The following is a 12,485-nucleotide window of genomic DNA, read 5'->3' as shown; positions in this document are numbered from 1 at the left end:
CCCAGGCAGACACGGGGAGAATGTGCAAACTTCACAACGACAGCCACCCAAGTTCGGATTCGAATCCGGGTCTCAGTCGCTGTGAGGCAGTTCCAATTAACAACTTTAAACTATTCTGAGGTGTTGTCTTTCCGGGCACTAGGACCCAGTTGGAAAAGAGACCCTGAAAGTTCTGCCCATTCTCTCTTACGTTACCCAGACGCCATCGCATGCGCTCTTCCTTTCTCTGAACCATCATGGCGGCTGTTCACCTGGCCCTGATCCCAGGGTCAGGAATCGGACCAACAAACTCGCTCCGGCAGCGTCTTATTTAGGGTTTGCGGCGTTCACTGAGGGGTTGAGAAACTCTCCCCGTCCAGAGCTGGCTCCATCACTCCCCCTGGATTCCATATCCTGACCAGTTTACTGCAGCCCATCTACACCACCACTTCCCGGTCCTCTCCGACTCGGAACAGAGGAGCCATCCAGAATGTCCCGCGGCTGGCTGGGCCTGGAGCATGCGCGCGCAGCGCCTGCGCAATGAGCCAGTTGCATCGAGCGGTCTCTGGGCCGCGGGGGATTGTGGGAACTATGGCCACCATTCATCAGCTCCAGTAGGAAAATTTAATTTAATTTAAAAAAAAATAATCTTTACTGTCACAAGTAGGCGTATATTAAAACTGCAATGAAGTTACTATGAAAAGCCCCTCGTCGCCACATTCCGGCGCCTGTTCGGGTACACAGAGGGAGAATTCAGAATAGAACAAAGAACAAAGAAAAGTACAGCACAGGAACAGGCCCTTCGGCCCTCCAAGCCCGTGCCGACCATGCTACCTGTCTAAACTAAAATCTTCTACACTTCCTGGGTCTATATCCCTCTATTCCCATCCAATTCATCTAACAAGCACGTCTTTCGGGACTTATGGGAGGAAACTTTAGCACCCGAAGAAACCGGGACCGGGTTTGAATCTGGCCTTGGATGATTGTCAGTATGGAGTTTGTGCATTCTCCCCAAATCTGTGTGGGTTTCCTGCGGGTGCTGCCACAGTCCAAAGATGTACAGGTTAGGTGGTGTTATGGGGATAGGGTGAGGTTATGGGCCTAGCTAGCGCACTTTTTCAGGCATATAGTGCAATCCTGAGTGACCGAATGGCCTCCTTCTGCACTTTAGGGATTCTATGGATTCTAGTGCCATCATGTCGATGGGAAATAGGAGGGGCCAAGGATAGATCCTTGGGGGACACCATGTTGGTGAGGAAAGGGAGTTTGGAGATGGGGTGGTACTTTGCAGGAAGTTGGGGTCAAAGGTTGTTTTCTCAGGAAAGGTGAAGATAGTGTATTTAAAAGTGAGAGGGCCAAAGCCAGAAGAGAGAGAGAACTGTTAACGATAACAATTAATGTGGGGAAGTTGGATGGTCAGCGGTTTAGTGAGAATTGGGTCAAGGGAGCAGAAGGCAGGTCTTGTAATCAAGATGAGATTGAACAGGACATGACAGGAGATCGGAGAGCAACCGGAGATAGATCAGAGTTCACACTCAGACAAGGGGGATTTTTAGAGACAGTTTGGCCCGGTGGAGCTAGTGGAAGGGAGGGGAGCAGCTGATCAGAATGTCCACTCACTGTAATTACTTGTGAATTCGCTGGTGTCTCATCAGGTTGGATGACTGTGTGAATCTCTTCCCACACTTGGGGCAGGTGTACGGCCTCTCCCTAGTGTGAACTCGCTGATGTGCCAGCAGGCTGGATGACTGAGTGAATGTCTTCCCACACTGGGAGCAGGTGAACGGTCTCTCCCCAGTGTGAGTTCGCTGGTGTACAGTGAGGACAGATGATGTCTTGAACCCAGTTCCGCAGTAAGAGCACCTGAACGGTTTCTCATCAGTCTGAATACGCTGATGACGCATCAGTTCCCCGGAACTTTTAAAGCACTTCTCACAGTCTGGGCATTTAAAAGGTTTCTCATCAATGTGAATACGTTTATGGTGGAGCAGTTCCCAGGAACTTTTGCAGCACTTCCTGCAGTCTGGGCATTTAAATGGTCTCTTGTCATTGTGAACACTCTGATGATTCAGCAGAGTGGATAACTGAGTGAATCCCTTCCCACACTCCGAGCAAGTGAAAGGTCTCTCCCCAGTGTGACTGCGCTGGTGTGTCCGCAGGTTTGATGACCTACTGAACCCACTGCCACACAGGGAGCAGGTGAAAGGCCTCTTCCCAGTGTGAGTGCGTTGGTGTTCAGGGAGTTGAGATGACTGCTTGAACCCAGTCCCACAGTGAGTGCACCTAAACGGTCGCTCATTGGTGTGAGCTCGTTGATGGAGTATCAGGTCCCGGGAACATTTAGAGCACTTCCCACAGTCTGGACATTTAAATGGTCTCTTGTCCGTGTGAACTCGCTGGTGCGGCATCAAGTCAGATGACCAAGTGAATCCCTTTCCACACTCTCAGCGAATGAATGGTCTCTTCCCAGTGTGAACTAACTGGTGTCTCAGTAGGTTGGACGACTGAGCAAATCCCTTCCCACAGAGGGAGCAGTTGAATGGTTTCACCCCGGTGTGAACCCGCTGGTGTTGCAGCAGGCTGGATGATCGAGAGAATCTCTTCGCACAATCGAAGCAAGTGAATGGCCTCTCCCCAGAGTGTCTGGGATGATAAATTTCCAGTTGAGATGTGGATCTGAATCCCTCCTCACATTCTCATGGTTTCTCCTCACTGAGAACCGTGCTTTTGCCTTCCATGTTCAAAATTCACCCATGTTCAGGTTGCAACAAATTGGGCGATCCTCAGATCCTGATGCAATGCTTGGTTTGAGTTTCCTGACTGCAAATCTTCCCCTTGTGACACTCTGTCAAACTGATTTAAAACAAAAAAAAGGGAGTGAGAGCGAACCCACAAAAACACAAAGGCAGATTGTAAAATTGACCTCAATGAATCTGGTCATTTGTGGGGCCGGCACTGGGAAAAAGTGACCATGAAAACTTGTTGGATTGTCATAAAAACCGAACTGGCTCACTATTGTCCTTCAGGAAAGGCAACCTGCCACATGACCTTCACCCACCTTTGCAAGAACACAAGAAATAGGAGCAGAAGTAGACCATTCGGCCTGTTGAACCTGCTCTGCCATTGAACACGATTGTGGCTGATCTTGGTCTTCCATTCCCCTTTCCCGCCAGCTCCCCATCTCCTTGACTTCCTGAGAGACCAAAAATCTCACCATCTTAACCTTAAATATATTCAATGATGGAGTATCCACAATCCTCTGTGCTAGGGAATACATGTGACAAGAAAGACAGAGAGGGAGAGAAAAAGAGTGAGTCGTGGTGCAGAGACAGAAATGATGAGGGAAAGGGAGAGAGAGAAGGGAGTGGGAGTGACAGGGGCAATGAAGAGGTATTTTCTCTACTTACAACAGAATCACAATTTGACAGAATCTCCTAAACCCTGAACCTCCGCCACCTGGGTGGACCAGGACAGCAGATGTGTGTGAACATCACGACCTGCAAGTTCCCTTCCAAGACATGTCTGAACTTGTCTGACATCCAGTACTGGAGGAGCAGAAATTTCCTCCATTTAAATATTGAGAAGTTTAAACCCATTCTCTTCCGTCCCCTCGACAAACTCCATCCCTGTCTGTCCCTGCCAAATGTCTGAGGCTGAAGCAAACTGTTCACAACAATGGTGAAATATTGCACCCCAGATGAGCTCCCAAACACATATCCACATCATCTTCAAGATCACCTATTTTGTAACGTTTCTCTGAAAAGCCTTAATATTTTATTCTGTTCAAGGCACAATATAAATACGAATTATTGTCACAGCTCTGGATACGTATCATTGTTCTTCCCCATAAATAACAATTTGTAACTCAGAGTGAAACAGTTTGATGACATTCTGACATGAAGAACCATTTTTTAAAATGTTGCCCCCAACAATGATGGCGACTGAGCCTGCGCTCTGCTCCAATAAAGATATGTTGGGCGCGCGTGTACGCAATTTAAAAGGCGTGCGCATGCGCATTGCTGCCAGTGCGGAACAAAGATGGCGGCCGCTTCGTTCTATCTGTGAGAAAGCTGCAGCCTCCGCTCAGGTCACCTGGTATTGGTAGGTTATTTTTCCGGGTTTCCTGTTTCTATAATATGTTTACGAAGTGTGCCTAACGACCGGGCTGATCCCACTGACCTGCCATTTCCACCTTTACGGATTGTGAATCGGAGAAAGAACCTTCTCACGTCGCCATTAATCAAACTGCGCATGCTTCACTCAGCCAAGTCCCGCCCCCCCATTCACTGTGATTGGTTTGAGGACCAGCTGCTCCAGTTCGGGCCTGCGGTCCCGCCCCTCTGCTTCCATTGGTCCGGACATGCCGTCAATCATTCCCCGGGCATTGTGAGGTATCAGGTGAGGGGTCCATCAGAGTCAGCATGGTTTTGTGAAGGGTAAATCGTGTTTGAATCATTTGTTGAAGTTCTTCGAAGATGTAACAAGCCAAATGGATATTGGGGGTAATGTAGATGTATTTGGACTTCCAGAATACATTTGATAAGGTGCCACACAAAAGGTTATAAACAAGGGGGTTGACAGGTAATGTAATATATAATCTTTTTTAGTGTCATAAGTGGGCTGACATGAACACTGCAATCAAGTTACTGTGAAAATCCCCTAGTCACCACATTCTGGCGTCTGTTCGGGTACACAGAGAGAGAATTCAGATTGTCCAAAGAACCTCACAGCACGTCTTTTAGGATTTGTGAGAGGAAACCGGAGCAGCCGGAGGAAACCCACGCAGACAAGGTGAGAACGTACGGACTCCGCACAGACAGTGAGCCAAGCCGGGAATCAAACCCGGGTCAATGCTAACCACTGTGCTACTGTGCCGTCCTTAAAATAAAGAATAGGCACCACTGGATTTCGAACCCAGGATTTCCTGTTTACTAGTCAGGCGCTTTAACCAATAATGATATCGCTTGGATAGAGGATTGACTAACCAACCAACAGTAGAGTGAGGATTAATCTGTCTTTTTCTGGTCGGCAAGCTGTAACCAGTGGTGGGTTTGGTTCTCAGGCCCCAGTTATTTACAACCTATATTAATGATTATGGGACAGATAGAATAGACAGTATCCAAATTTGTAGATGACACTGAAATGGGTGGGAAAACAAGTTGCAGGAGGAAATATGAAATAAACTAATGGATATGCATAGGTTGGGTGAGTGGGCCAAATTTGAATAAAAAGGCAACATATTATCTAAATGAAGAGAAACTTCAAAATGCTTTTGTACAGCGGGATCTTGGTGTCCTCCCATCCATTCTTCTCACCCACTTCCCAACCCTCTTCCATCCACTGACTCTTTCGACACCTCCTACTGCCTTGGGAAAGAGGGCAGAATAAACAAAGCCCCCTCCCACCCGAGTTATCAGGTGGCACAGTAACACAATGGTTAGCACTGTTGTTTCACGGCGCCAGGGACCTGGGTTCGATTCCCAGCTTGGGTCACTGTGCGGAGTCTGCACGTTCTCCCCGTGTCTGCGTGGGTTTCCTTCGGGTGCTCCGGTTTTCCTCCCACAAGCTCCGAAAGACGTGCTTGTTAGGTGAATTGAACATTCTGAATTCTCCCTCAGTGTAACCAAACAGGTGCCGGAGTGTGGCAACTAGGGGATTTTCACAGTAACTTCAATGAAGTGTTAAGCCTACTTGTCCCACTAATAAAGATTATTATTATTATGTTTATTTCAAGGAAGATGGAGTCTAATAGCAAAGTGGTGTTGCTGCAACTGCACAAGCTGCCAGTGAGGCCACGTTTAGAACACTGTACAGTCTTGATCACCTTCTTCAAGGAAAGATGAGGGACTGCCAAATGAGGAAAGAATTCTCTCAAACTACTGAATCTTGGAATTATTTACCCCAGGTAACGTGGAGGCCGAGTCCTTGATCAGTTGCAAGGCTGAGATTGAGATGTTTTTAATCGGTTGGGGAATTAAGGGGAACAGAGAGAAGGTAGGAAAGTGGACTTAGTGAGTGTGAGAAAAGCTCTGATCTCATTAAATTGTGGAGCAGCTCAAAGGCTGAATGGCTAACTCCTGTCCCTATTTCTTCTGGTCTATTCTGTTTGTCGGTAAAGATTTCCAGTCTCTGTGTGACTGGAGAAGCACTGAGATATATAAAATCCTGGTGAGACACCACCTGGACTGCTATCATTTAAATTTTAAAAATGCTGGAAATCTTCAGCATATCGGGCAGCGTCTGTGGAGAGAAACAGAGTTAATGTTTCAGGTCAGCATGATCTTTCATTAGATCAAGAATAGTGTTCCCATTAGGGACAAAGGGGCAATCTGCGGGTGGAGCCAGAGGACATTGGTTGGGTGTTGAACAAGTACTTCACATCTGTCTTCACCCAAGAGAATGAGGAGGCAGATATGGAACTCGGACAGCGAGACTGAGGTTCCTGAGCAAATTGACGTGGGGAATGACATAGTGTTGGCAGGCTTAAAAGTGGACGAATCTCCAAGTCTGGATGAACTGTGTCCCAGGATGCTGTGAGAGATGAGGGAGGAGATTGCAGGAGTTCTGAACCAAATTTTTAATTCCTCTCTGGCCAAGGAGAGGGGCCAGAGGACTGGAGAAAAGCTATTTAAGAAAGGTTGTCGAGATAAGCCAGGGAACTACAGACCAGTTAGTCTTACGTCAGTGGAAGGGAAAATATTGGAGAAAATTCAGAAGGAGAGAGACTTATCTTCACTTGGAGGGCAAGATTTGATCAGGAATAGTCAGCGTGGCATTGTCAGAGAGAAGTTATGCCTAACAAATTTTGAATTGATTTTTTATGTGACCGGCTGTGTTGATGCAGTTTGCTGGATTTCAGCAAAGCCTTTGACAAGATCCCAAACAAGAGACTTTATAAAGAAGGCAAAAGCTCATGGGATAGAGGTAACATGATAAGATGGATTCAAAATTGACTTAGCTGTCGCAGCCAGAGGGTGATGACAGATGGCTGCTTTAGTGACTGGAAGCCAGTGTCGAGTGGCACACAACAGGGATCCAGCAGAGTAAGAATGGAGGGAGCATGTGTGGGATGGAGATTTGCAGCTTTCGGGGAATAAGAGAGGAAAGAATGTTCCATAGGAACTAGAATTATCTGTTCTGAGTTTCTACCCTGTACTGACAGCGATGAATTTTCTAAATTGTTTTTACAGGATATTAGATGAGGAAGAATTACAAACAGAAATCTCAAACGTCACGTCTCGATCTGACAGTCACTCGATTCCCTGGAACCTGAATATCATCGGTCTTTGAGTCTAGAAGGAGAAATATTCGTCTGAACTGTCAGCTTCTAAAGGTTTCAAACATCAGTGCGACTGGAAAAGCAACGAGATACATGCAACATACACCCAAGTGAGAGTGTTCCAGTGAACTGACTGTGGAAACATCAGTGTGACTGGAAAAGCACCGAGACCCACACAACACACACCCGAGTGAGAGTGTTCCAGTGAACTGACTGTGGAAGGATCAGTGTGGCTGGAAAAGCAATGAGATACACACAGCACACACCTGAGAGAGAGTGTGCCTGACTGTGGAAAGATCTTTCACCAGTTACACATCCGGACAAAACATCACACCATTCACAGCGGGGAGAGACTGCACCCGTGTTCTGTGTGTGGACGAGGCTTCAACTGATCATCGAACCTGGAGAGGTACAAGTTGACCAGCACTATGGAGAAACCGTGGAAATGTGGGGACTGTGGGAAGGGATTCAAAGCTCCGTCTGAGGTGGAAATACATAGGCGCAGTCACACTGGAGAGAGGCCGTTCACCTGCTCTGACTGTGGGAAGGGGTTCAGTGATTCATCCAACCTGCTGATGCACCAGCGAGTTCACACCGGGGTGAGGCCATACACCTGCTGTGATTGTGGGAAGGGATTCAGTCGATCATCCAACCTGCAGTCACACCAGCGAGTTCACACTGGTGAGAGGCCGTTCACCTGCTCTGAATGTGGGAAGGCGTTCACTCTGTTATCCCATTTGCAGACACACCAGAGAGTTCACAGCGGGGAGAAGCCATTCACCTGCTCCCAGTGTGACAAAGGATTTACTAATTCATCCAATCTACAGAAACACCAACGGGTTCACACGGGGGAGAGGCCATTTATCTGCTCTCAGTGTGGGAAGAGATTCACTCAGTTAACCCACTTACTGACACACCAGCCGGTTCACACTGGAGAGAGGCCGTTCACCTGCTCAGAATGTGGGAAGGGATTCATTCAGTTGTCCAAGCTGCTGATACACCAGCGAGTTCACAATGGGGAGAGGCCATTCACTTGCTCCGAATGTGGGAAGGGATTCACTCAGTCCTCCACCCTGCTCTCTCACCAGCGAATTCACACTGGGGAGAGGCCATTCACCTGCCCTGCATGTGGAAATGGATTCAGAGATTCATCCACCCTGTTGAAACACCAGCGAGTTCACACTGGGGAGAGGCCATTCCTCTGCTCTCAGTGTGGGAAGGGATTCACTCAGTCATCCAGCCTGCTGACACATCAGAGAGTTCACACCGGGGAGAGACCATTCACCTGTTCTGTTTGTGGGAAGGGATTCACACAGTCACCTAACCTGCAGACACATCAGCGAGTTCACATGCGATTACAGGGGTTGGATTCTGCTGTTATTGCTGCTGTTAATCACATCCACGACTGACATGCTCACAGTTGGTGAAGCGGGAGGGTTTCTTTCTGCTGGTCGGTCTCCCGACTTTGCTTCCAGTGGGCTGATGTTGAGTCTTAAGAGCACATTCCCACTGAAATATCCACAAAAGCTGGTGAAAGGACACTTATTTCATCCCATGTCGGGTTCAATTCTGGCCTTGGGTGAATGCAGTATAATGTGGATGGCCGCTTCAGTAGCAAAAATAGGAAGGCAGATTATTATTTGAATGGGTGTAATTTGAGAGAGGTGGATACTCAGCGAGCCCTTGGTGTCCTCGTGCATCAGTCGCTGAAAGTAGGCACACAGGTACAGCAGGCAGGAAAGAAGGCAAATGGTATGTTGGCCTTCATAACGGGAGGAATAGAGGTGTTTTACTGCAGTTTTATAGGGCATTGGTGAGGCCACACCTGGAGTATTTTGTTCAGTTTTGGTATCCTTATCTGAGGAAGCATGTTCTTGCTTTGGAGGGAGTGCAGTGAAGTTTCACCAGGCTGATTCCTGGGATGGTGGGACTCATATGAGGAGAGACTAAGTTCGTTAGGATTATATTTATTGGGGTTTAGAAGGGTGAGAGGGGATCTCATCGAAAATTACAAAATTCTAAAAGGATTAGACAGGGTAGATTCAGAAAGAATGGTCCCGATGGTGGTGGAGTCCAGACCTAGGGGTCATAGTTTGAGGATAAGGGGTAAACGTTTTCGGACTGAGGCGAGGAAAGATTTGTTCACCCAGAGAGTTGTGAATCTGGAATTCGCTGTCACAAACGTTGTTGAGGCCAAAACGTTGTGTAATTTCAAGAAGGAATTCAATATAGCTCTTGGGGCTAAGTGGATCAAGGCATATAGGGGGAAAATGGGATCAGGGTATTGAACTTGATGATCAGCCCTGATCAGAATGAATGATGGAGCTGGCTCAAAGAGCCTGTTTTACTGCAATTGTGCAGGGCCTCCTGCTGCTTCTATTTTCTATGTCAATAGAATGGTATGTTGGCCTTCACAGTGGGAGGAATAGAGACGTTTCCACCAGTAGTACTAAAATCAATATATTTGTCTCTGTTCCGTAGAGTCTGCAGCCAGTTGGCTCAATTAGTCTGTGTCAGTATTTATGCTCCACATGAGCCTCCACCCACCCCTCTACATCTCCCCCATCAGCATGTCCTTTCTCCCTCATGTATGTATCCAGCTTCCACCTCAATGTATTCATGCTGTTCACCTCAATCACTCGCTGTGGTGGCGAGTTCCACATTATCACCATTCACTGGGGAAAGAGGTTTCTACTGAAATTTCGATTGGATTGTTGAACCCCTGCATAATCGTGTTACATCAAGTCAACCTTCAGTCTTCTCCTTTCGAGGGAAAAGCAGTCCCAGTCTTTCCTGAGGATTAAAATGCTCTGTTCTGGTATATTCTTGGAATCTTTGTTGCTCCTTTTCCAGAGCCTCTATTTCCTTTTCCTAAATGGAGATAATCAATATTGACAATAGTGTTCCCAGTGTTGTCTAGCCCTGGATCTAAACAAGTTGAATATAACTCCCTGCTTTTCAATTCGATCCCTCTGTAATGGAACCCTATATATGGGCCCCACACTTTAGGAAAGGTGTGAAGTTCTCGGAGAGGGTGCAGAGGAAATTTACGAGAATGGTACCAGGGATGAGGGACTTCAGTGAGCTGGGGAGACTGGAGCAGCTGCAATTGTTATTTTGAGATAAGTCGTGAGATCAGAGGAGGCCATTCAGCCTATTGATTCCCTGTTGGCTCCCTGGAGCAAACTAGTCAGTTCCATCTATCCCTGTAGCCCTGCAAGTTTAGATCCCCAAATGCCCATTTGGTTTCCATTTGAAATCTTCTATTGTCTTCATGTCCACCCTCCTCACAGGCAGTTCCAGGTCATTACCATTCGCTGCATCAAAATATTCTGCCTCACATTCCCTCTGCATCTTTTACCCAAAACCTGAAATCTGTCCCCCCCCTCGTTTTTGTCCCTTCAGCAAAGCGGAACAGCTTTTCTTTAACCACCTTATCTAAACCTGTCATAATCTTGTCCATCTCTGTCAACTCTCCCCTCAACCTCCTTTGCTCCAATGTGAACAATCCCAGCCTGACATCGACCATAAAGAACAAACAGAATAAGTTAATGTCTGAAATCACATAGGAACGTTCAATTTCTGTTTTAAAGATATTGTGAATATATTGTCCTGGACAATAAATGAATTGGAATACTGTCCCTCGGGTGTGTCTGAATGAGATATATCAATCTGGTATTCACCTAAATTCTCGTGAATGTCTGGAATGTGTAGATGGGATGAATGAGTTGATCACTTTCTCTTGGAAATGTTGACATCCTTGTCCATGAACTTTGTTATAAAGAAGGCCAGCCACTACATAAAATATCAGCACCATAACAGGGGGAGATAAGAAAGACAGACTCACTTTGGTCTTTTCATCAGCACATCTGAGAGTTCAGAATGTGTGACATGATTTTGGGATACCGGTGTGCGTGCGCAGATGTGATTTGTTACTTGTGAAAAACAGCAAGTGTAAATTCATGGTGAAATGAATTTAATTCATTTCATTTCACGGCAGCTGAAATGGTGAATGTGTCCAAGGGATTGAGACAACATTGTGACATCATCAAGGCAGTGACACACTCCAGAGAGAAACTGACTTTAAAACAATCAATGGAGATGGTGCTTCTACCCAGAATGCAATGGCAATGCTGCTGCACTTTGATACTACTGTTCAGACATTAGACTGTGTCAGCTCTTATTTATACTGAATAAAATCTAACCACTGCCACCAATAAGGGCTATCACTGTGAATCATTTCAGAGTTTGGGTAAGTGGGCGTGTTGAAGGTCAATACAAATTAAGAGCAGGAGTCGGCCATTCGGCCCCTCGAGCCTGCTCCACCATTCAATGAAATCAGGCTTAATCGGATTGTGGTCTCAACTCCTTTCCTTCCTCCAGCCTTTCACTCCCTTGTCAATCAAGGATCAAACGAATTCAGCCTTGAAGCAGATTCAGTGACTCTGCCTCCACCACCCTCTGGGGAACAGACACACAGTCATCAGGGGGCAAAATTATCATCTTAAATGGGAGACCCCTGATTTGTAAACGGTGTCCCCTCGTCTCTGCCACAAGGGAAAACATCCTCTCAGCATTCTCTCTGTCAATTCGCTCAGCGTCTCGTGTTCAAATAAGATCATCTCTCATTCTTCTAAACTGCAATGGATACAGGCCCAACCTGCCAAACCTTTCCTCAGAGGATAACCCCCCTCATTCCAGGAATCTGGGGAGTCAACCTTCTCTCTATTGCTTCTAATCTCATTTCTGAAATACGGAGACCCAAACTTACACCGTGCTTTAGATATGGGGGGTGGGTTGGGGGGGGGGGGGGGGGGGGGGGGTTGTGGGATTCTCTCAGCCCACGCCGGGCTGGAGAATCGTCGGGCCGGGCGCAAATTGCGCGTCGCCGGTCTGCTGATTCTCCGAAGAACGGAGAATCGGTGGCAGCGCGGTGCCAGTCGTGGTCCGCTCTACCCGGCGCCCCCTGCATTTCTCCGCCCACGATGGGCCGAGGGGCCATGAAAAAAATTATCCGGCGGGACCTCAGTGTGCATCCATCCGGGGCCGGCCTGGTGTGGGGGAAAGGGGATTCCAACCGGGGAGGGCCTCCTCTGGGGCCTACCGATCGGCGAGCCGGCCTCTTGGGCTGGGGGCCTCTTTTGCTCCATGCCAGCCCCTGTAGCCCTATGCCATGTTGCGTCAGGGCCGATGCGGAGAAGGAAGCAGTGTGAATGTGCGCACTGCG

General features: G+C 47.5%; 3 protein-coding genes across 6 annotated transcripts in view; 1 reads left to right on the top strand and 2 right to left on the bottom strand.

The window, feature by feature from the left end:
* The window catches only part of LOC140417841 (uncharacterized), a 71,482-nt gene that overhangs the window by 939 nt on the left and 58,058 nt on the right, over window positions 1-12,485 (bottom strand). The window contains exons 7-8 of the mRNA XM_072501289.1: window positions 10,009-10,129; window positions 1,600-2,422 (exon numbers count right to left, since the gene is read on the bottom strand). Coding sequence (XP_072357390.1) covers window positions 1,605-2,422; window positions 10,009-10,129 — 939 coding nt within the window. The 3' untranslated portion in view covers window positions 1,600-1,604. The remainder of the gene's footprint in view (window positions 1-1,599; window positions 2,423-10,008; window positions 10,130-12,485) is intronic.
* Window positions 1-12,485, bottom strand: part of LOC140421622 (uncharacterized) — an 81,605-nt gene that overhangs the window by 38,060 nt on the left and 31,060 nt on the right. Inside the window, exon 1 of one of the 2 annotated variants that reach the window (XM_072506400.1) lies at window positions 4,159-4,216. The exons of the other annotated variant lie outside the window; for it this stretch is intronic. The gene's annotated coding sequence lies outside the window, so the exon portion shown is untranslated. Of the gene's footprint in view, window positions 1-4,158; window positions 4,217-12,485 lie in introns of those variants that run through there. 2 annotated transcript variants of the gene reach the window in all.
* LOC140421632 (uncharacterized) lies at window positions 3,984-10,896 on the top strand. 3 transcript variants are annotated; one of them, XM_072506421.1, is made up of 3 exons: window positions 3,984-4,080; window positions 5,714-5,884; window positions 7,170-10,896. In XM_072506421.1, the coding sequence occupies exon 3, from the start codon at window positions 7,687-7,689 to the stop codon at window positions 8,665-8,667; it is 981 nt and encodes a 326-aa protein (XP_072362522.1). In that variant the 5' UTR covers window positions 3,984-4,080; window positions 5,714-5,884; window positions 7,170-7,686; the 3' UTR covers window positions 8,668-10,896. The 3 variants fall into 3 exon arrangements, with proteins under 3 accessions (XP_072362522.1, XP_072362524.1, XP_072362523.1); XM_072506422.1 differs by having other exon boundaries at window positions 3,992-4,080; window positions 5,718-5,884; XM_072506423.1 differs by lacking the exon at window positions 5,714-5,884 and having other exon boundaries at window positions 3,988-4,080.

Source organism: Scyliorhinus torazame, chromosome 5 (assembly GCF_047496885.1).
Source record: "Scyliorhinus torazame isolate Kashiwa2021f chromosome 5, sScyTor2.1, whole genome shotgun sequence".
Classification (NCBI taxonomy): Eukaryota; Metazoa; Chordata; class Chondrichthyes; order Carcharhiniformes; family Scyliorhinidae; genus Scyliorhinus; species Scyliorhinus torazame.
The sequence above is the reverse complement of the archived record's forward strand: the minus strand, read 5'-3'. Positions and strand labels throughout refer to the sequence as shown.